General features: G+C 43.5%; 1 protein-coding gene across 5 annotated transcripts in view; it reads left to right on the top strand.

Annotated features, from left to right (window-relative positions):
- The window catches only part of IKZF1 (IKAROS family zinc finger 1), a 79,711-nt gene that overhangs the window by 22,408 nt on the left and 33,586 nt on the right, over nt 1–23,717 (top strand). For all 5 annotated transcript variants that reach the window (XM_090049677.1, XM_090049676.1, XM_090049674.1 and 2 more), the window contains exon 3: nt 509–628. In XM_090049677.1, the coding sequence (XP_089905803.1) occupies nt 509–628 (120 nt within the window). The remainder of the gene's footprint in view (nt 1–508; nt 629–23,717) is intronic.

The following is a 23,717-nucleotide window of genomic DNA, read 5'->3' as shown; positions in this document are numbered from 1 at the left end:
AATCAACAGGTAGCTGGTAATGTCCCTGTGTTATCAGTTTCCTGCTGGGCTAATCAGAGCATCCTGCTGGAGCCTAGCAATACCCCCCTCAGCTTAGTATTGTGGAAGCAAGGGAGGGCTGTTCTAGCACCTCTGGCTTCTAGCCTGAGCCACTGCAGGCATGTGCTGGCATTTCTGGGGTGTCTGCCTGGTTACAAATGTGACTTAGCCTAGCCAGGGTAAACTAACTTGCAAAGATTGAATCTATTCAGGCTCAGGCTTTTTAAACGTCTATCTCTAGCCTGTGTGTTCCCATTCAAGTTTATGAAAGATATGTCCCAGTTCTGCACTCCTGTCCTGCTGTATTAATGCGGAGACTTCCTTGGACAGCAGGCTATGTTCTGGGGTAAGTTTTAGCCATTGTAGTCATACGTGACAGTATTATTGATCAAATCTAGGTTTTATTTTGGCTGTGTTTTGCTGTTCTGGTTACGGGGCTGTATGCTTACATTATTTCCTTTATCATTAGGCAAAGAAAGTCCTCCTATAAGTGATGTCCCAGATGATGTAGATGAGCCTATGCCTGTACCTGAGGACCTTTCAACCAGTACCGGAGGACAGCAGAATTCTAAAAATGAAAGAGCTTTGGGTAAGATGGTTGATCTGCTATGTTAAGAAATTATAGTATAGTGTAGTCTTAAACAAAGCATTGTAGAGCAAACTGGCATATGAGAAAAGACTTTGGTCCCTTCATCCCATTCAGCAGAGTGAAGTAATTCAGCGCTTTCTCCCTCAGCTATGAGGAATACAGTCTGAAGGACAACAGGACAAGTTCCTCCTAATGAACTAGAGAAATGTTGCCACTTCTCTAGTTGATAAAATATGACCAGTAGCATAAAAAGTCCCTAAAGGACCATTAGTTTATGAAACCCTTCTCATTCTGCTTTATGAATTTATTTTACTGTAAGTTTTGGTAATGTGTGGTCCAGGGCAAAAGCAGCTTCACTTCAACTTTATTAAGACTTCAGTGAGCATTCAGGATTTTTTTTTTTTGGTTCATTATCTTGGCTGTAAGGACCTTTGCTATCCACCTCTGTGGTTTTCTTCAAAATCCTCATGCTAGAGCATAAATATTCCTTGTATGTTGTAAATTCTTTTGTTGCTTATTACCTACCTTTGACCAGGCTGCTCTGTGTTCACTGTCACCTGTTGTAAGAGTCCTTTTATTGAGGACACCCTGAAAATCACTTGAGTTTCTCTTAACTGTATAATCTTCACATTGGCCAAGTTCATCAGCTCAAAGCTTATAACCAGAATTGATCTGCAAAATGCTACTGATGTTTCTTAGATATAATTGGTACTACACAATCCTGTATCAAGTATGTGGACCAGCTGCAAGAATAGCACGTATTTCCTGGAGATGTTGAGGAATTTCCTTCACTAAAGGCATTCCAGAGGAGGCTGAATAAGTACCTGTCTGAGATGGTTTAGGAAAAGCACATCCTGTATCTGTATGTGGGAGTTATATTGGATGACTCTTGAGGTCTCTTCTAACCCTATGATGCTGTGATTGCTGACTGATAGATATACTTGTCCTGCTAGAGTAATCTCCATGAACCTGCCTGCAGAGCTGTTTGCCACCTGAATGGCATCTTCAAGGGGAAAGGTATTTCCAGGGCTATAAAAACAACATATCTTCTGTCTTCTAGAACTGGGAGCAGTGCCAGAAAAGATATAAATATCTCTTTGGGCAAGAAAAGGCAAGGAATATCATATTATCTTCTGTATAAGTCTGCCAGCATCCAGGTTTTAGCAGTGCTCATCATCTTTTCATTTCCATTTGTACCTGGATGAACAAAGCTACTGGCATGGTAGCAGGAGGAGGAAGATTATAACGCCTGAGTCCCTAGTGTGGCAAAGAATATAAAAACATAGAGTAAGAGAGAGTTAATTCCCTGAGGAGCTTCCAGGATACGGAGAGAAGGATGGGAGGAGGAAAGGAAACACAGGATGGTGAAATGGTTTGCCCAGTGTGATATAGCAGGGCTGTAGTGAGCCAGGAGCAGAAGAACATGGGTTTTGTCCTAATTACCCTAACAGTTTCTTTGGTGCCTTCCCTTTGTTGAATTCTTGATCCAGCATTACTGAAAGTGGGGGTGAATCTTGAGGCTCCTGGAGGTATTTTAGCTCACATAAAATAAGTGCCCTAGCTTGAAAAGGATAGATGCACAGCTTTTTGGGTAAATTGGGCCTTCTCTTTGAATGCTTGATCCAGGATTTAAGAGGTCTGAACCTGAATTCCAAACAGTACCTCCAAACACCTATTGCTTCAAAATGTTGGCCTTAAAACCCCACAATCCCCTAATCCTACAACATATGCAGACCTGGCTTAACTTCCCTTCTGTGTTTCAGTAACTAGTAAATGAAATACCCTGTATTGTGATAAGCTATTAATGTCATTTAACTGTTCACAGATTATCTGCACTGGTCCATGATACGACTTATGTTTGCTGGTAATCCAACTGTCTCCTAGGCTTCACTACCATCCTGAGGCAGCATTGAAAAGTAGTGTGCATCAATAGGGGATTTAAATAAAACAAGCAGTTTATGAAACCTCTAACCCCATCCTCAAGATGTTAGTTAAATTTATTCATCTGTTTAGCATTTCAGAGGTGAAAAGATTAGTGTACCTAAGTGACTTTAGATAAAATTAGAGGCCTTAGGTTTTCTTAGTGTCTCTGACATTTTTGTTTCCTGGGAAGTTTAACCTCATGTTGCAGAGCCATGGGAAAGGACATTCTGAAGTTCTGTCCCTTGATGAGAAGTGCTTGCTGAGCTGAGTCACCAGTTCTTACTGCCTCCTGTACATGAGAGGTGGTGGGGAGGGAAACAGAAGACCAACAGAAACACGAGTCTTGTTGCCTGGGAAATGTCCAACAGAATCTCCTTTGTTCTTTGGTGAATGCTGTGTGGGTGCTCCAGCTTGTAGACATGATATGAGAAGATATGGTGCTGGTTGGTGCCATCCTCTTTTAAGGAAGGGAAAGTTCATCTGTTATAGTCCTGGGTAATAATGACCAATACAGAATGCACCAGCCAAGATAATCACTAGTGAATGGTGATTTTGGAAGCCTTACTTAAAACCACTTAATGTGTTGTGAGTTTCAGAATGTCAGGTCTCAGCAGTTCATGACAATCAGGACCTTTTTAAGTTGTCTCCAGATGGATGCCTAAGAAATAGAGGCAACCAGAATCAGTACTGTTAGAATGAAAGGCAGCTTTGGAAAGTTGGTGAGCACCCATCTGCTATCCTAGAACAGAAGAGCAGAGCCCTAATAAACTGTAGCCTGATCCCTCTAAGCTATTTTACTCCCTTGATCAGCAGTTTGCCCACTCCTGGACCACCATGATGCTAAGCAGCTTCCCCTCTTTAACCTTTAGGTCTGCTGTTTTGTCTACCAAATCTCCTTTCTTCCTTCTCTCCTTCTCTACCCCAAGTTTCCTTCTCATGCTATATAGGCACCTGTGACTTTTTTTTTGCTTTTTAACTCTGCTCACCCAGAACCAGCAGTCTGAGTTCCTGAAACTTTTCTTCTTAAAACCACTGGTGAGATCTTTAAATGTTTCCGAGGCCCAGATTTTGAAAGGTATCTAGTCAGTGAGGTTCCAGTGAAATCAGTGGGGAAGGTGCAGAGTTGAGCCATGGATTCTGTCTGGCTCTAGATGATTCAAGAGTATGAGCTGCACTAAAATCCTATCCTATGGTGGCATAAAAGTGAAGAGATTGCTCCCTTTTCCCATACTGAAACCGCACCCTCCTTCCCCCGTCATGGAAAAGCTGAGCTGGGATGTTTGCCACCCATTCCCACTGCGGCCATTCAGGTTTTGGAATAACATTTAAATTACTTCTGTGAACAGTCAGTGTTGAACTGTGCTTAGCAAGCAGGTACATGTTGAAGGTTTTTCTGCCCTGGAATTTGCCATAATTTGAGCCATCTGTGGCCAGCCAGTGGCTGAGGTGCACACCCCTGAGGTAGAGAGTGAATGGGGCTATAGGTCCAGGTAGGACTTACCCTAATTTTAGATAAGAATGAAGCTGCCCCCAGTGCAAGCTGCAGCTTCCTTTGCTGACACTTGAGGTTTACGTAGGTGTGACTGCATGTGAGCGAGTAGCCACAGATGGCTGAAATTAGAGGTAATGTCCAGGAGTAGACAAGCCCTCAAAAGGAGGTTGTGGGCCTAGGCGTTGCTAATATTCTGCCACTGCAGCTCTGTTCTAAAGGCAGGTGTCTCTAATGTTCACACACAGCAGTTGCTTTAGACTTGCAATTCGGAGTCTGAATGAAGGAAGCAGCACTGAAGAGAGTGGGCTCTGCACACAAAAGGCAAAAGTACCAGTTCAGCAGCTGGGGATGGCGATGAACTTGGAATTCCCAGACCACAAGGCAGTTCTTCCTCCCAAGAGGAAGTGGGGAAAACTCCTCTCCCATGGGCTGACAGCATGCTAACATGCCCAAGAATCACAGGCTGACAAGGTCACTGGAGGTCAAAGTTTTAATCCAAGGGATGACAGCTTCTATTGCAGTCAGGTCTTTCTGCTTACTTAAAAGAAACGAGCAGGAAAGTAATAGCACTATCTCTCCTCTCCTCCTCTGGTGGTACTACCTCCCTCCCACACACTGAAGAACCTGCATAAAAACCTGTTTTGGACCTGGTGTTGCCCAGACTCTGACACAGCCACAGGATCCTTCATTTCCAGCTGCTTTGTTGACTCAGAGGAGTCCATCAATGTCTTGTTGGGACTGATGCATACAATGATCATCATTCCTGGATTCCCCTGTATATTATTTCCTTAGTAGCTGGCAAATAGGCACTGAGATGCATGGGTGCCTCTGCTCACTAAAATAGCCTTTTACCGGTAGCGGGGTAGAGGCAGAGCAAAAGGGAGGGAAGGCTGCTGAAGGAGAAGGGAGGAAAGCAGAAGGGGAAGTACCCCACCCCAGATTGCAACACTAAGTTGCTGTTGGTCCAGACAGGTCTGTATTACTACATCCAACTAATTGCTATCTGGACAGTGGTGTGCAGGGCTTATTTAGAAGAGAAACAGAACGAATGTCTTTGTAGTCACTGGCCCTGTTTCCTCCAGTTGGACTCTGGTAGTCATGAAGGGTGTGTGCTGTATCTCTATATGGCGTGTAACAATTTGGAGAAAATGGAAAACCAGGGTGCACTTAAAGGAATTACTCACAAGGGTTGACCTCCCTCTCAGCAACACTAATTGCAGTGCTGAGAGGAGTCCGTGAGACTTATGCCAAAAAATTCTAGACCAGCTCCATCAGAAATGCTTGGAGAAGACGTAAAAGTTCATATTTGGGATGTTCTATTAGACTTCATGAGATAATGGGATTCCTGCAGTGTCAACAGTCCAAATGAAGAAGCTTCTGAAGGGGTGGAAAAAATTGTTACTGACATGTTTTAGAAACTTTTAAAAATAGGGAAGTTGGGAATCTCCCCTCAGATACAGTCTAAAGCTCCAATTTCTGCCCCTAAATAGTCATGAGATATTGGACCTTAAACCTGCCACTGGTAAAGGACTGATCACTGCCTGCCCTGGGACCTGGGCCAGTATAAATTTTGTGGGGAAATTCCACCTTTGAAAGGAAAGTAGGAAAAAAATTTTTTTTCCTGTAGAAGTTCTCTCTCATTTAAAAAGAGGAGGGCTATATGAAGCGGCTCAGGGATTTTGAATGTTAAAATAGAAATGCCAGAAATAATTTAGCAGGCAGAGTGAAAGCGGCTGCTGTGAATGGTTCATGATGCATTTCATGAATGCCCATTGTTGTGTGCCTGTGAGGTACAGTGTGGACCTCCCTTGCAAAAATTCTGCTTGTCCAGTGGACAGGAGAAAGCAGTGTACTCTCAAATCTTTATCTGGATGGCTTGAAGGCAGCATTAATGTGGTGGGAGATTGGTAAATGGTTGGGGCTACTGGAGTATTGGGAAAGTGTGCCAGAGTGCCACAAAACAGCAAATACCTCAGTCAGATACACCTGCCAAATTTCAGAGGCCTCCTGCAAATAGTGGAGAATAGATAATGTTTCCAGTCAAAGGTGCAAAACTAATTTCTTATGGAAAATGTGAGGCGTTTTGAACAAAGAGGTCACTGCCATGCTGCTATAGCAGAATATTTTGTTAATCTGTGGTGCTACACAAAGCAAGTCCAGATCTTACTGGAAAACCAGTTGGGTCAAAAGGTGCTCTCTGATACAACTACAGTCTTCTGGACCTTGGGGGCCTCCTTGAAAACAGAACGTATCGTGAACATTAAAATATTTCTGTAGTAACGTGTGTTTCATTCTACAGGCAGCTTTTTCACACTTCTCCATTTACATGGAAAAGGCTGCCTTTCCCCAGAAGGTGACAACATGCAGTGGGACTGGTGGGGAAAGCATTCATTCTTATTTCCCCAAATTCTGAAATTCATACCATTTTAAGGAACACATGCTGGTTGCCAGAGCACTGCAGAGGGGAGTGCCGTTGCACGCTGGCCAATATTACTTGCGTACAAGAGAGGAGTTGCAAACTGTTAATCTCTTTTCTTAATGGTGGAAAGCAAGCAAGCAGTGAGTTTTGGCTAAACTGGAGACAAGCACTGTTTAGCTATGTGGCTTTTTAGTACAGATACTGAGCCTGCTGATCTAATCTGCAGTTAGAGGAAGTTGCCTTTATCTATGAAGCACATCTCTTTTGCTCAGATAAGCCCCATTCTAGCTGGGGAGTTAAAATTATCTAACAACATCTCAGCCATGGCTGCAGTGTAGCTCTGACATGTAAGGCTGTAGCTGGAAGAGGGATAGCATAGACTGGAGAGGATTTTACTAATACCAGTTTGCTAATTCTTGGATTAATTTAGGAGAACGACTGTGTATGGAGAGCAGGAATGGGCTCTGAGTCCATCCATCTTCATATTCTTTGTCACTTTGTTTTAGACTTGTTGGTGGGGATTAGGCATGCAAGCTCTGACCTGTGTGCTTGTGCCCAGAGCAAAAATGATTTTTTTTTTTTTGGTGGGGGGGAGGGAGCTGTCATGTGCCCATACAAAGGCAGTACTTTGCAGCTGAGCACTAGCTTTCCTTTCCTTAATGACAGAGCTTCCTCTCATCACACTGCAGCCACTAAGATACTTTGCACTTGCTGCTGCCTGACTAGGAAAAGGGGTTTTGCAACCAGTGGGAGCTGGACTGGTGCAAGCCCCTCATGCACCAGAATGAGCTGAAACTTGCACACTAGTGAAATAAGTGTGTGGCTAATGCTGTAGGTGGCATTTTACAGCAGCATGATTTCTGTTTGGACTGATTCTTTCTTGAATGTGTATCTGTTATGATGGGGCAGGCTCCCTGCTCAAGAGTAAATTGGATGCTTATCTTGTTCAAGAGTAAATTGGATGCTTATCTTGCTGGGATCCTATGACCCCAGCTGACTTCCTGCCCTTTGGGCAGGGGGCTGGACTCGATGATCTCCCGAGGTCCCTTCCAGCCCTAATGTCTATGAAATCTATGAAAATCTGAACAGGCAATTAGCTTGTGAACTCAAAGGCAACCGAGCCCCAGATCTCTGGCCTCAGGAAACGGCTTGTGGAAGGTCCAGCTCTCACCTCAGCTAGACAGACTCTGGAGTGAATGATATGGAAGAAGCATCCGGCAATAAACAGGCTACTCCAGCTGCATAAAAAATGTTGCTGTTTCCACCACCCACCAGACTTTTTTTTTTTTTTTTTTTTTTTTTTTTTTGTAGAGGCAGGGAAGTAAATTATGTTTGAGAAGTAAATTTTGGGAAAGTAACCAGTTTGCCCCCTGCTGTTGTTCCCTTGCTTCCTTTACATTTAAGTTGGGGACAGTGTTTGCAAAAATCCCAAAATTTCACTGAAAATGAGATCAAAAGCCAAAGGTACTTAGGTACCTAAAATTGGCATTGATTGGGATTTCCAAAAAGCACGTACTGGCCTCTCCACTGATTTTGGTAAGGTACATGTTCTAAGTACCCAAGTCCCTTGTGAAAATACGATTCAGGTTCCCGAATCACCCAGGAACTTTAGTAAATACCCCAGAAATTAAAGACAGGCAACAGATGTGCTACTAATTTCCCTATCAGGCAGAGCTGTTTAAAAAACTCTGACTTGTGCTTCCTTTTAGTCATCTCCTGCTAAATCTAGTCAGAATTTTTCTGATTTGAGAAGAGTTTTCTGATTTGCAAGCTAATAAAAACTCTGCTTTCTACTCTCCCAGGTGCCATATCAGAGAATTTAAGAAAAGAGATGAGACATTCCTCCCCTCCATCCCCTGCCTCCTCAAAAAAAATGCAAGAAAAACTTTAATGTAAGACAGCTCTTTTGCCCTGGAAATGTAGCTTGGGAAGAGGCTGCTCCTAGAGTTTTTAGTTTCCTCTAAGCTATTTTATGATAGGATATGAGACCCTTTCTGCCTTCTACCCCAATTTTGTTTTCAAACAGGAACCATGTTATCCAGATTGCCAGAAAATATCTGCACAAGCTTTTAGCCTGCCCTTTCTATTAGAATTTTCGAACTAACCTAATAGAAATTTCTAGTGGAATATAAATGTGGTTTTAGCTAAGTCTGAAGATGATTTGTGCATATATTGCAATTTATATAAGAGGAAATATTCATTTTTTATTTCATCAAGACATTCTACTCAACAGCCTACCCAACGTAACTACCCAACAGCTACACAGGCTGGATGCAAACTTCCCAGATTTATTAAAATACTTTTGTTTTTAGTTTTTTCTACAAGCCAAATGTTCTGTGCATTAATCCTTCCATAACATGAGCAGAAAATAACCTATCATTCTCGTCCAAGGCATGGTTGGTTACATCTCAGTCTTGTCAAAACAGGGTTACGGACATATAACTCCTGCTGAAAAATGTACAGAAGTAGTGGCAGTGACCAGTGCTGAGGTGAAAAGTTGGCATAAGCACTGAAGTGGGTTCATCAGCCTAACAGTATTGCTAGGCCTTCATCTTTTACAAGGGAAGTCATTGTGCTGGAGATACGTTTTGAGTCTGTTTGCAGGCCAGACTCCACTAAGAGAACAGCTATGCATGTCTTTCTCCAGCTATGCTTGTAGAGACTTCCACATTAAAAATAATCATGTGGATTAAGTCCCACTGTCTTTGGGGAGGGCCCAAATGTCAGTTTATCTGGAAGAGGACAGATGAGAGTCTGGTGAGAAGAGCCCTGGGGGTTTTATAGAATGACTCAGACTATCTAGGGAATGCCTTGAATCGGCCATTTCCCTACCTTGGCCAGCCCTGCCCACATTTTAAGCTGTCAGTCACTTCACCTGGTCTGAAGAGCCCATCTCTCTGGCATCCATCATTCCACAAACGTGCTTGTTAGTAGTTTGCATGGCTCTGGCTCCACTGGAAGAAAATATGGCTAGACTATGTTGTGATTAAAGACTGGAAGATGGCCCGATAGCAGCACTGTATCACAAGGAAGTGACAAACAAGGATTCTTTTCTGTGCCTGGCAGGATCCTTAATCCTTTTGATCTTCCTGGAATCAAAAAAAAAAATAGGTGCCACAGTGGTGAAACTGGGAAGGCCCATTGCAGTGAAGAGGTTGCTGGGGGTATATTTATACTGAGAGCTAAAGCATTGTCCTAGAAAGCAAATGGGAATTGGACTTTTTTTGTTGCACATTTTTCTGCACAACAGTAGGTAGGAATAGAATTAAAAAATGTTAATGCACTAACAGAAGATTTCAGTGGCTTTGGAACCCATCACATGTAGAAGGCACGGAGTGAATCAGAGTAATGAAGTATTATCTGCAGTAGCACCACATTTGCTTAAGCTTACCACCACATCGCAAGTAGATCCTAGTGAAATTGGTATGCTATCATGGGCTTATTGTGGTGTTAAGTAGATTTTTTTTTACCCCTTGCAAAACAGTCTAGGAAATGTCTCATTTTGTTTGTTCTGTAATTACACATTAATGGGTCTGTTCATTTGCTATACAACTGTAACCACTGCTAATAAGTTCCTTTCTGCCATGCTGTGAAAGAGACTGATATATATAGTACACGTTTTGGCCTTCGGTGTTAAAAGGCCAACACCAAGATATTTTTAATTTTCAAATCTTTTTTTTTTATTCATTGTTTTTATAGTCCTTCTTTCAAAGCTTTTAATAGCAATATATTTCCCAGCCAAAGAATGGTCGTTTATTCCCTTGTCTTCTTTGTCTCTTTCTGACATGTGATGTACAGACACACATTTTCTTACTCTACTTAGTAGAAAAAAAGTCCTGTGTGTTTGTGTAAATACAGACAGGTGCAAATCTGCATTGTATGCATATAAAATCAAGTGTACAGGTTTGTTAGTGTGGGATTTTCAGTCTGGCCAATTTTTGTAAAGAGGAAAAAAGAGTGTGGAAGTATGCATTTTGCAAAATAAATAGATTTTGCAGACCTAGAAGAGGAAAAGATTAGTTCCTGATAATTTAATAGTATCCCTTTAAAAGCTAAGCATGTAAATTCCAGTTGGGAAGTGGGCAGCAGCTGAGGAGGATATGCATCAGTTTTTAGTGTGTACCCACTGCCTCTCTCTCACGCATTGTTTTGTGTGTCCATGAGCTCCTCTGCTGTGAAGGGCAGAAGGGAGTAAGAAGGCAAAAGGGGCCCAAGTCCTATGAGAATAGGAAGGGGAAGGGGAGCAGTATCAATGCAGCAAGACTCTGCTCACACACTTCTTTTAAGCCTAAACTGACTTCTGTGTTTCTCACCTCTGTTTCTTCCCTCTGAGGCTGGGGCTGCATGGGGGTTTCAGGGGGTGGTACCCCAAACTGCGACGCATGTGGGACCCTTGGGTTTAAAGGCAGTATGAGCTCTGATTTCCTTCTTGCTCAAACTGATGTAAATTGGGAGTATCTCTGAAGTCAGTAGTTACACTGGTGTAAGTGAAAGGAGCTTCAGGAGCTTCAGGGTATCTACAGCATGTATACTGCACAGCTGGAGGGTAGAGGTGGAGGGAATCCAACAGCCATCTGACTCCCAAAGGAGTTGTGTGTCAGGTGGTAGAAACCAGAAGAACTGCAAAAAGTTGCCCCTGGATCCAGGAGGCTGGGCAGACTTCATGAGTTTTGAGTCAGATCCTCCAGGGCCTTCCAAACTCCTCCGGAGAAAAGCAGCACCAAATGTCCTGAAATCCCTGTCTCCTTCCACTGGTCTTGCAGTGGGAGGGCAAGATAAAATATAGTCTTGTGTCAGAAACAACAGTTCACTCTCAAAATATGGGTCCATCCCAGTACTGGAGCCAGCTGAACAAAGAGTAGTTATGCAACGAGCTTCTGTGGGAGCAGGACAATCTCTTAAAACAGTGCACAAACTCAGATGCTAACTCACTCCCTGGAGAGCATGCTTTATTTCTTATGGTAGTTTTAGGGAGTGTGCAGCAGATGCAGAATTTTGTGCTAGGTGCAGACATTCAGAAAGTCTGAGGCAAAATCAGTATAATTTGCATGGTTTTCTGTAAGTGGCGTAGTTTAGACTGGTAGCAAACAACACACATACACCCTTGGGGGGGTAAATCTTAGATCGGGTTTCACCATTTTTAAACCGTCCATGTGTGCTGAACTTTTGTTCTGTTATAGGTATAGACCAGTTTTGCGTGCCAAACTTCTGTTCTGTTACAGGTATAGATTAGTTTCTGATCGCTTACGCTGGTAAAAGTGTAATACATGTACCTGGCCTTGGAGGCTGAGGAACAAATGAATGAAATATTAAGGAGTTAGTTCAGAAGACTGCTCTTACCATATTTTTTTTAGAACATCAGTTCCAGTTTGTTTCTAACTATCTTGTAGTAAATTTAGCGATGCACACTGGTGATTTGGGAAGCATCTTTTCCTCGGAACAGAGGGATAGATCTCTAACGTGTTGGAACGGATATCATGTGGAAAATGCAGATATGCATTGCTGTATCTCTTCAACAGATAGTTTTCCACTAAAAGCTGATGCATGTCTTTTAACTTGATAACTTTCTAAGAGATGTTTCATTAGCTGATTGAGCAGCTGTGAATAGGAAAGGGTGATTACAAGAGTCACTCTGAGCAGAAATATGTATTGACCTATCTCTTCTCCAGTCCCAGGAAATGAGTGTGGTATTTAAGGAACCTCACTCCTGTATGTGCAAGGCCAGTGCACAGTGCACCATGCAGCAGTTCACAGTGCCTGGGTTACATGAGCAAAATGCAGACCCCAGCCTTCCTGTGTCAGGACTGGTGTTGGTTGTGTGATCTCCCCCCTTCCTCCCCCCTTTTACCTTCAGAAAGACAGAAAGCAAATAGTTCTGTTACTTGCGTACTTCCTGAGAACACTGTGATCCACACATTCTGGGCTGTGGGTTTGGTTTTTCACATTCAGGCATAGGATGGGAGCTCATCAGATAGCTCTGTGTTGCTCTAGCAAGTACTACATTTGCATCAACAGAAGCAATTGCACAAAACATGCAGGAAAGCTTTGCCGCTGGTTGCCAGGATCCTGCAACTCTGCAAGGCACAGCACATTTGTTTGATAAAAGATGAAAAGGAAAAACAAACCTCTTAATGTTTTATTCAGCTCAGTGTTTTCTTCAACAGTTGCGAGTCCTGTTTTACATTGCAGGACATAATTGTATGGCTCACACTCATTCTGGCTTGGGGCCCCAGTGAGCTACAGATGCGAAGAAATGGATGAGCCATATTTTGTCCACTGAGATAGTTGTGCATTGCATGGCATGGTGGGGCCCCAGTCTGGACTGGCATCCCAGGTGCCACTCTTATGCAAAAATAAATAGTAAGTTTCAGACAAGCTCAAGGGAATTGGATACCCAGATCCCAGTGAAATTCAGTGGCAAGTAGGTGCCCAGTCCCACAGGCTCCTGGTACAGTCCCAGCCTCAGACTACTGTTCTATTGTAGGAAAAGAAGTAATTAAAAATGGTATCATGTGTTTCCATGTTTTTGCCTCAGTGGTTTCCTGCTTAGCTGTGTGTAGTTTACCAGTAAAATATGTATTTTTCAGAGCCAGCCCTGAACAGTCACTCTGTCTCTGAGAATTGAGGTGGGATGTTTCTCCCTTGGGTAGAATCACTAGAAATGCCAAGATGTGAAAGAATGAGAAGTAGTTGGCTCCATGGCGCTGCTTTAGATAGAAAATTTCTTCCCCCATTCACCTACCATGCTGAGTGCTGGCATGAGAATCCTGTGTGTTGTGAGCCCTGAATAGAGGCTGTGTTCAGCAGTGACCTTACATATCACTTGAAGTAAGGGCAGATCAGCCCAGAATGCAGGTGCTTCTATGGTTGAGACTTTCCAGAGCAATGCATGCACGTAGCTGTCAGACACAACAGCTATTTTTGATAGCAGTGTAGGAATTGTATTTTACTTGCAGTGGCTTAAAAGCCATTTCTTTAGAATGAATGTAGAGAAATTGCTCTAGGAGGGTGCTGGTCACCATGAGAACAGTTCTTTTGGATTTATGGCAGCCAGTGAGAGCCCTGTCTGAATTAAATCACCAAAGCACTGTCAGGTCTCTGAATAGATGTCTGGATTGTTATACCCGTCCATAAATTGGTGCTTAAGTGTTTGCAGGATCAGTGCCTTAGTATTTTGGATGAAGGAACAATCCTTCCATTATTACTCTTGTCTGTAATCTGTGTCACTGCAGGTAAAAAATTCATTGTATGCAGTATACAAGTTAAAACTGAAGGCACAAAAGCTGGAAACAGGCTTTAAAAAAGTGCATTTTGGGTATGTGTCCTGTATTTTTCAAAAACCGTATCTAGTTAGACCAACATTGAAATTTACCTTAAAATATACTGAGCAAGCTATTTAAAAACTCATTGTAGGGACTGGGCAACCAAGAACTGAGAGGAAGCTTGAAAAAAAGACTTTGCCTGCTAGAGATGCTTTTGAAGATTACATAAAAGCTAGGAGAGAGGAGATACCTTTGGTGATAATCTTAATGGAAAATTAATGCTTGGAAAGGGTGGGTATCTACATTTTGAACCCTCTTTCTTTGCCTGGCACAACGCCTTGCAATACAAACCTTGTTTTGGTTGTGCATAATTGTGTGTCCAATGTGCACATTAGCTGGGTAAAATGCCTCTTCCTGATCTTTTTAGCATCACGTTGTTTATGCAAGGCTGCAGGCTTGAACTGTTTTGAGGGAATAGAATTATGCTTTTGAGCTTTGTTGGTAGGCTTTATCTCAAATTGTCATCTTAATAATAATCTATATTGCAGTACCATCTCAGGTCCTCAAGATCAGTACCCCACTATACTAGCTACTGTATGTACAAAGCCTGCAAAAGATGCTCCCTACAACAGAGACCTTCCAATCTAATTGACATTTTATAGGTGTCATTAATTAAGCACTTGAAAGCCCTGCCTATAGTGCTATCATTTCCATTTTACAGACTGGAAACTGAGGCAGGGAGAAGCCTGAAGGACTGCAATAGCAATAAAGCCTAGGAATTGAATTCATGTGTTGCAATCTGATATTCTAACCATTAGACTATGCTTTGAATGAGGCCTGTCCTGGCTTTCCTGTAAAAGTGAAAGAGCAAGCCTGTCTTTCCAATAGCTGCAGGAGAGAAGTCTCAAGTGTCCATTCCAGTATGGAGCAGAACTGGTTTGGCCTGAGGCAGGTGCATGTTCTGCTCCATACTGGAATGGATGCTTGGGACTTCTTTCCTGTAGCTATTGGAAAGACAGGCTTGCTAAAATTTCCCCAAGTAGGACCATCACTGACACATCAAGCAGCATCAGTAGTAGATTTTAATTCATTATTTGTGGGAACTAGGTAAATGTCAACCAGTCAATTAGGTTACATGAAAGTTTGGCAACCAAATTAAACATATCCTAGCATTTATCTTTCAAGTTTAAAGTAGTTGAGCTAGTAGCAGTCAGACTTTGTGCAGAGAAACTATTGTTCCAGCTTTTGAGGGTTGGGAGGAAGGGCAGTTTACACGTCCTGAGCCCAGGTCACCTTTGTGTTACCCTGCTGTTACATTTGTGCAGTTGTGGAGTTAAACTCCTAACACTGCCCTGGTGCAATGGTGATTATGCAGAGATTCATCTGAGCTGTGAAATCTGAATGTGAGTGCACATTCACTTTAGCTGGAGGGGCACAGGGTTCAAATCCACAGCTTGGTCCAGGCCTACCTTTGCTCATATGCAATAGAGAGCCATAGCTGGTGTGAAAGCCCGTTGCAGGATGAAAACACACAGGCAATTTCGTTTTGGAGTGAGAGTTCACACCTCATAACTGAACTTGAAACCTTTATGTCTCAGTATGAGAAACACTACAAAGCCTAGGTGGAGTTAGTATGTACTTTAGTGTTTAGTCATTTCCTACAGCTAAGGTGCAGACTGAGCCTGTCACAAAGCGCTCTACACGTCTGCCACGGTGACTTCAATGCATGGGAACAATGAAAAGAGGTTTGGGAGAAAGACTGAGCCATGCTAAATTTTTGAGGATGATTAAGTTTTGATATTAAGTCTCATCCTCAAGAGAGGGCAACAAGGGAGCAGCTGAGGGAAGGAATTGTGAGTCACAAAGTCCTATTTTCTTCTGTCATTCCCCACCTTTACTCCAAGGGAGAAGTAATCTCCCTATTGTCCTGAGGGATCATAAATAACATCTTTTCCTTGAAGGAGGACTGCAGAGTGGGTGTGTTTTCTCAGAAAATAAAATGTGGTTTTCCACCCTCGTGTGTCTGTGGGGCAAGTTGTAGCTAGCTCTGAAAGATGTGAGGGCTGGATTTCTCAGTGCCTAAAGCAATTTGGGAAAACAATTCTCAGTGCTACATCTGTACAGGTAACAGAATGCAAAGATGGATATGGCTGAATGGTCAGAGATGGACCTGGGCTATGACAGCTGATGTGACTCTACCTTAGCTTTAGCTAGAGGGGCAAAGAGTTGGGTTTCTTTGGAGAGGAAGTGTTATCCCTGTTTTTTACAGACAGGGAAGTAAGGCACATGACATTAAATGATTTTCCCATGGTTGCACAGGAAGTCTGTGGCTAAGCTGGTAACTGAAACTAGATACCCTGAGTCCAAGTCCAGTGTGTTCTTCTAAGTCATAAAGTTGGGTACAGTATACAGCCCTCTGTAGGCATAAGCATGACACTGGACCTAGGAGAGCGAAAGCCTTTGTTAAGGGCTAAGTAGTGTAGTTAACAGGAAAGGAATTGGAGAAAGATCCTGACAAAGCACTTTCCACATCTGTTGTTAGCTAAATATTCTCCTTTTCCAAGTTGGCATGAATGTGGAAATCCCCGTCTGAGTGGTCCCTTGATCATGTACTCTGTGCTGGCAATGAATGGAGTCAGTGATACATTTTTCTTTACAATCCGAGTGCCAGCAGAGCCCACTGTTCAGGATTTTGTTTGTAAGTTTCAGCCATGTTTAGTAACAGTCTATTTATTTTACCAAGATGCTTCAGGACTATCCTAGCAGGATGTCAGTAACATTTCCACCTCTTTTGCTTGGTATCTTTTATTCAAAATCATAACAAGAAATGAAAGCCCAAGTTTTTCCTATTGTTTCCTACAGTGTAAATCAGGAGGAACCCCACTGGAATCAAAACTAATCCAAAATAGATAGCATATCAGATCCCCTTGCCTCAAGCTGAAAGACCAAAACCTGCAGAACACATACATCCTTCTCATCCATTTACTCACGTAGATGCACAAAGAGCCAGCTTTACCTACCTTTAAGGTGGTACAGTTACATTTACTACCCCTGTAAGAAGAATACAGTGGATAAAGCACCTTAATCTGGAGCACAGATACTATGGCATATAAGGCAACATATAGGTGCTGGAAGATGAAACAGATCTGCTTCCCAGCTGAGCTCCCAGTCCAAAAGGATAAGCTGGCATAATGTAGTATGGAAAAAATTTTGCTAGATATACCAGTAGAATAAGATAAAAATTGATGCTCTTCCCTACATAATTCAGAGTGGGCAGATTTCATCTTTCCCCCTGCCCTATCCTGCCCAGAACCAGAATACATTAGTCTTGTGCCTGGCATTAGGTAGGGTGGACCGGACTGTACATTTTCCCAGCCTGCAGGCAGATTGTGGGATTGGTGCATGCCATTGTCTCTTGGCACTTCTTGTACAGCAGTTCTTAGCTAAAGTATCAAGTGTAGGTGCACTGCTCAAGCCAGTTCTGAACCCTCCCCTCTCTTCAGTATATACTGGCCCTCATGACCTGCCTTTGCAGAGAGGGTTGGTCACAGGGCTTTCCACAGGCAGGGTGGCTTTCACCCAGTAAATGTGCCTCAGTATATTGTTCATATGCAACTGTCATATCATGCCATGTTGTCTTAATTTATGTGTAGCTTGTCGCCACTAACTTCCAAAGAGGATCCAAGATACAGCTTGCAACAGAGCTGAGGTAAGTGTTGGAACATGAAGTGCAAAATCCGTTAGAATACTGTCCTTGATGAAGAGTCAGATGCTCAAGGTTCACTCAGTTTTTGCTCGGGGAGACCCTTATTAAAGTCATGAAGAGTTGGAGAAAGCAAAAACTGAGTTGAGTTGCTGGATCTGGGTCTAAAGGAGGTTTGCACATTATTTTGCCCCTGGGCCTGCAGATGGAGAAGAGAGAACTCTTCACGTGAATTTTAAAACCTTTGGTGGTGTAGTCAAGTTTCATTCTGATTGAGCAGGGAACAGAACTGTGTACCATTGTATTGGAAGGACTTCCTAAGTTGTCTTCTCTTTCATCTGGCTGTGGCACAGGTTTGCCCAAAAGGGCAGCCTCCTTCTGTGTCTTACCTCATTTGTTTGTCATGACTGCTGACAGCGCGTGAGCCTGGTTTCCAGTCAAAACTTCTGAGCCCTAGAAACATTCCAGCTAAAAGAATATTCATTTGAAGGCCAAACAAGACTGTTCATCTATAAAGCTGTTTTAGAGGCAGAAAAAGCCCAGCCCGATTTTGTTTTTTTTGGGTTTTTTTTGCTAAGCCACCAAATATAATTCCTGGTTTGTGCTTCCCTTTCTGTCACTTCTCCATAATTCTTAGCATTTCGGTTGGGCTGTTGTCTCTCTGCTGCTTCCCCTTTTCCTGCATTCCTATATTTCATTATTTGCACTTCTTCTTCTTCAGGCGCTTTTACAACAGTGCGAGGAGGATGTGGAAACTCAGTTACAATATGACACACAAACAGCAATGTCACAATTGCTGGTATGCAGTTTCACCTCCTAGAGTGTGGAGAAGATGGGTGGGGGTGGGGGTGGGGGCAGAGAGAGGGAGAGAAACTTTTAAGCCAAGGAGGCTTAATGCCTTAAGCTGAGGGCTTCCAGAGCAGGCACCTATGGCAGTGGCTGTCACCATGTGTGTGGATGGTAAGCACTGGATAGGACAGACCCTTAACTGGTGTGTATTGTCGTCACTTCTTTGAAAGCAGTAGAGCTTTGACAGCTCAAACCAGGTAAAGGTCCATCCTTTAAACTAAAGAAACCATTAGTCCAGACCAGTGGTTGTCAGCCTTTTTGGACTCGAGACATGCCTCATTGCACTCGAGGCACCACTCACTGGCCTGGCGGCACCCTTTCATTATTTTTGTGAATTGAATGGCACCCAATTTAAAAAATGAATGCATGTATTACAGTGCTTACCTCCTTGCAGAGGGGCCTGGCAGGGAGAATAGGGGTTTGTCCAAGCAGGGACAAGCCTGAGCCTATGCTTATCTGCTTGGTTTAGCTGCTTGTCTCCAAACACCTTACTTGTCTCCTCCCACCTCACGGCACTCTTCAAAAGATCAGGCGGCACCCCAGGATGCCACTGAACCCTGGTGAAGAGTCACTGGTCAAGACATAAAGTAAGCTAAATTAGCTGAATTAGCTACTGTAAGTACTTAGTGTAATCAGTCCTGGTTACTTTGCCAAACAGTTTTGAGGCCCCCACACAGAGTACAACTCTTGCACTACAAATGCCACTTGCAGACCTCAGCATGGTCTGGGCCTCTGCCTGAAGTGATCCTCAGCCAGAGGATCTGCAGCAGAATCTGCAGATTAAACTAAAACTATAAACGCAGGTCTCATGCTTTTGTATGTGAAGCCTTCTAGGCATAAGGGAGGCAGCAAGGTCTTTCCAGGATTACAGGCTGTTAGGAAAAATTGCCTTGAGAGATGAAAGCTGCCCCCATCTGCTCCACAGTTGCTGTTTCAAGCATTTTTTTTCTGGTGGAAGCCTGCTGCAGCCTTTCAGTGTGGTGGCCCAGATCCAGACCCAGTGTTGGATCTGCTCCAAACCTCTGGGTTAGGGCTGATGGGAAGGAAGGGGACAGCTAAGGAGACATTCAAGTGTGGGATGGGAGGAAATGGGTATATGTCCAGACTGCTGTTTGTGGAAGGAGTTAGAGGAACAGCAGATCGAGGTTTCCTGCTAAGCCGGACAAGGGGGAAGCTGTGACATACCTCTGCTATGGTTGCAGTTGAACTCAGGTTCCATGGGGTTCTTGGTGTAAGATTCTCAAATGCATTTAAATTTGAGTTAGAATCCAATTTCCCAGTGAAAGCCAAGGGGGTATAGGCTTCTAAGTCACTGAGGCACTTTTTAAAAAGTAGACCCTCACTACAAAGCAGCTTGTACTCTGGGCTCTCTAGCAAAAGATCTCAGGACCAGGTGGAGCAGCTGCAGATTTAGAAGCAATGTTGAACTAGCTTTGGATGAGACCTCTGTAGCCTAAAGATTCCAGGAAATGCCAGCATTAGTAACTTTTCTCCTACCCATCATATTAGCAGAACCACTTAGTGCGCATGTTCTCCAGACTCAGACTGCCCTCTGTTTCTCCAAGGTGCTGCAAACTCCTGCTTCCTACCTGCCAAAATGTCCAGGTTGCCCCCGACAACTTCTACTGTGCAGCTCCCCGTTGTCAGCCCCAAAACAGCAATGTGTTGAAAATAATTATAAAATAAAATAGATTGTAATTAACATTGAACCCATAGCACAGGGGTGTGCTGTGCTGATTGCATTACTTATATTCATGTTTAATTAATTCATCCATTGATGTGGAGTGAATTTTTAATCTCTTACAGCAGAATACAGACTTAGCTTGCTATGCACTGCCTGCATCTTCTCCTGAGCAGAAGTCTGAGAAGCTAATGGGTGCATGGTGTGGCTGTGATTTTCAGAGGAGGAGACAGAGATTTTTTTTCTATTGCCTGAATTTTGGAGGTTGACTTTGAGACACTTTCTAATTTTTGGAATGTGGGTGTGCCGTGTTTTGTATAGATTAGGATGTCCTGTCCAGGTGTTTCAGTGTAGGCACTCATAACTGGAAGTGACCAAAGTTACTGGTTGGTATTTATGAGTACAGTAATGGTTAGCTGTGTTAGTCTGAAGTCAAGAAGAAGGCAGGGAAGGGTGGCACCTTTTAAAGACTAACTGCTTCAGAGAGGCGCAAGTTCTCATAAACATCAACCTGCTTTGACAGATGCTAGCGTCTTTGTTGAGGCTGTTACCTATCAAAGCGTATGCCATCTGAACTAGATAGCCTCTAAGGTGCCACTTTGACCTATCTTCTGCCTGGTTGCATTTTAACATCTTTTACTTTTGGGTAGGTGAACAACAACAACACGCCCCCCTCCCCCCCTGATGAATAGGCTTCTACAAAGGGTTAGAAGCTGAAGCCAGACAAATTTGTAGTAAAAATAAGGTACAAGCTTTTAGCAATTTAAAACTGTTATAGCAACTTACCCATGGTGGTTGTGTATTTCTCATGATCAGTGTCTTCAAACCAAGACTGAATGACTATCTAAGAGATACATATAGCTCAGCCAAAAACTCTTGTCCTGATTCAGGAAGTTATGTGTGAAATGTTCTGCCCTGTTTTATGCAGGTCAGACTAGGTCTGATGAAGACCACTAAATCAAAGGGCTTTTCCCTGGGTACAACACAGGCATTTGGGGGGATAGAGATTTAGATTTCCATCCCTAAATTCCCTAAATTCAGATTGTGATCCATTGTTCGTAGAAACTATTCACATGTGGAAAGCCAGGGCATGTGTAGATGAAATGGGAGCCCTAAACTGAAGCAGTGGGTTTTTAAAAACAGCGCTTCAGTTTAGGGCCCCTTAAGCCCCTGTGTCATGCACACACCCAATCTTATGGCAGGGAGAGGAGGACAAGCTGGCAGTGGGCAGAGCAGTCCCTGGGCTGTCCGGGGGGGGTTGGTGCTTCCCTCCATGGCAGTGGTGCACTCCCCCACCACACCCAGGCAGCACCCACTCACAGGCACCCAGCTCGCAGCCACAGAGGGAAGCACCAGGCCCTGATGCAGCTTAGATAGGCTCAAAGTGGGGGAAAGAATCTCGAGAGGAGCTTGCCTTCCCAGGCTGCTGCCAGGCTGCCTGCACTGGCTTTCTGCAGAGCCCCTGAGCTGCATGGAGCTCAGTGCTTTGCGCCGCAGCTGTAGGGCATCAAACTAAAACTCCTCAGGAGAGTTTGAGTTTCTGCACCCCAAATCATTTAAGGTGCATTATGCTGCCAAATTTGCTACGGTGGCTGGAATTACTGTGCAAGACAGTGCCGACATGTGCAAACACCAGCACCATTAAAGCCATGCAAAAGCATTTAACCTGCTTTATAGTGTCGTGCACACATGCCCCTCGTTTCATCTACGCATGGCCCCAGCTTCTATTCAAATGGACATGCGCCTGTCCATTGACTTCATTGAGAGTAGGATTGAGGTCTTAGCTCAAAAGCAAGGATGAGTGCGATTGTCTCCTTCACTTCTTTTATTCTGCATCTCAGAATCACTGTGCTTCTTGGACTAGTTCAGTAAGACTGTCAGTCTTAGCTCTAGGAAGGTCAGGCATGCCTGTGGCATTGCACATTACAGCTCAGGTACATTTATAGTGCACAGCTCAGAAGCTTGCACCAGGGATCAGGGCAGTTCCACTTATTTCAATGGAATTATCTTTGATTGACAGGGGAAGGTAGAAAGTGGCTTACTCTGTCTGGCCAAACCAGTGTTATTTGTCTCCCACTTGCCAGAAATACTAATGGTTCGATCTCATTGCAGTTGCATTATTTTACACAAAATGAGAAATGCGATCCTAAATCCATGTATAGAAACTGAAAGATTTGATTTTGACCTTGTTTATCATTTATGAATCGGGTGCTGATGCCAGAGGAATCACATTAACTGTGAAACCAGAAATGGGCTTGAAAAGCTCTGTTTAGAAGTTGTTTCACATTTCAAGTTCATTACATTGGCCAAAGTAGGAGCGTGCACTCATGAGGACTGTCATGCGCCCCTGCATAAGAGCTCCATTCTTTAAGCACCAACTTCTTCGAAGTGGTGTGCTACATGTGCTGCAATAAGTGATTCCTCAGAGCATGAAAACATTTCATTGCATACCTGCTCTTTGAGTCAGTAGTGAACCTGTTAAGCACATTTGAGGTCAGATTCAGGATTTTCATATGGCTTGGAGTAGAGGGAAGAAAATTTAGTGTTAAGGCAATACCATACCAAAAAATCACCAAGAAATGCCTGTCACCTTGCCATTGCTTCTTAACATGCCTCATTGAAACGGCACCAAATTCTACACATATATGTCTGATTTTATCCCCATTTTAGGGCAAACCAAGAACAGGCCTCAGTTTCAGGGGCAGCGGTTCTCAATTTTTCTAGATATGTGGCACCCCTCATTAAACCGTAGGCACCCCTCCATAACTTTTGTGAATTGAACAACACACCATTTGAAAAACTAGCTTATTTATTACAGTGCTTACCTCCTTGCAGTGGTGGTGGGGGAGCAGCCAGGCAGGGAAAAATCCGAGGCTGTGCTTATGTCCTCACCCCTCACAACACCCTTCAAAGCACCTTACAACACCGCTGTGTGTCCCAGCGCCCTGGTTGATAATCAGTGCTCCAAGGTATTTTATATCCATTACAGCCCATATTACAACAGCTCATGTCATATAAAATGTTTACTATCCTACACAAGCTGTTTCTTTTTTGAACATTTCCTGCATTTCCAAAATGTTTCCCTCTGAATTTTGTTTTCTGAAATTGTGAGGAGATGGCATTTGCAGTGGGTCAGGCAACCTCTGCTATGTGAGTTGTCTGATACTTTTTGTGAACTCTATGTCTTTTGTAGCATTGTGTTTCAAGGGATCCCTGACTAAGGAAGCCTGTAAAACATTTTTTTCATGAGTGACTGGTGCCTCCTGAATCTGGGGGGGCACCTGCAGAAGCTGCCAACGGTGGTGGCCCTGTCAGGGGGGCACCAGCCCAGCTGACAGCATCAGTGTTGGCGATTGGGGGGGCCACTGGCCCTGTTGGGGGGGGGCACGTGTACCCCATGCAACCCCTACCAGTCGCCTATGCATTTTTTTACAGCTGTTGGATGCAGCATAACAGAGAAAATTGTTACAGGGACAATTCTTCCCAAAGTCCTCGCAATGATGGAGGTCAAAGGAAAGAGAGAAGCGTTTTAGGTTGTTTTTTTTCCTGGGGAAGGCAAAGAAGCTTTAAAGAAGGGACTGGGGACGTGAGAAAAAAAGGTGGCTTCAAAACCTTGGGATAAATGTGTGCTGCAGTAAGACTAGTTTAGACATACCCTAAGCGAGACTTCAAATCTATAGATGCTTTGAGTTCTTCAGTCCCTGTTTAGAATATTCTGTTACTTGACATCTTGCTTGACTGTTTGCCTGGTCACCATACA

This window comes from Crocodylus siamensis, chromosome 5, assembly GCF_052110815.1.
Source record: "Crocodylus siamensis isolate JL-2025a chromosome 5, ASM5211081v1, whole genome shotgun sequence".
Classification (NCBI taxonomy): domain Eukaryota; kingdom Metazoa; phylum Chordata; order Crocodylia; family Crocodylidae; genus Crocodylus; species Crocodylus siamensis.
This window is presented reverse-complemented; position numbering and strand designations above follow the sequence as displayed.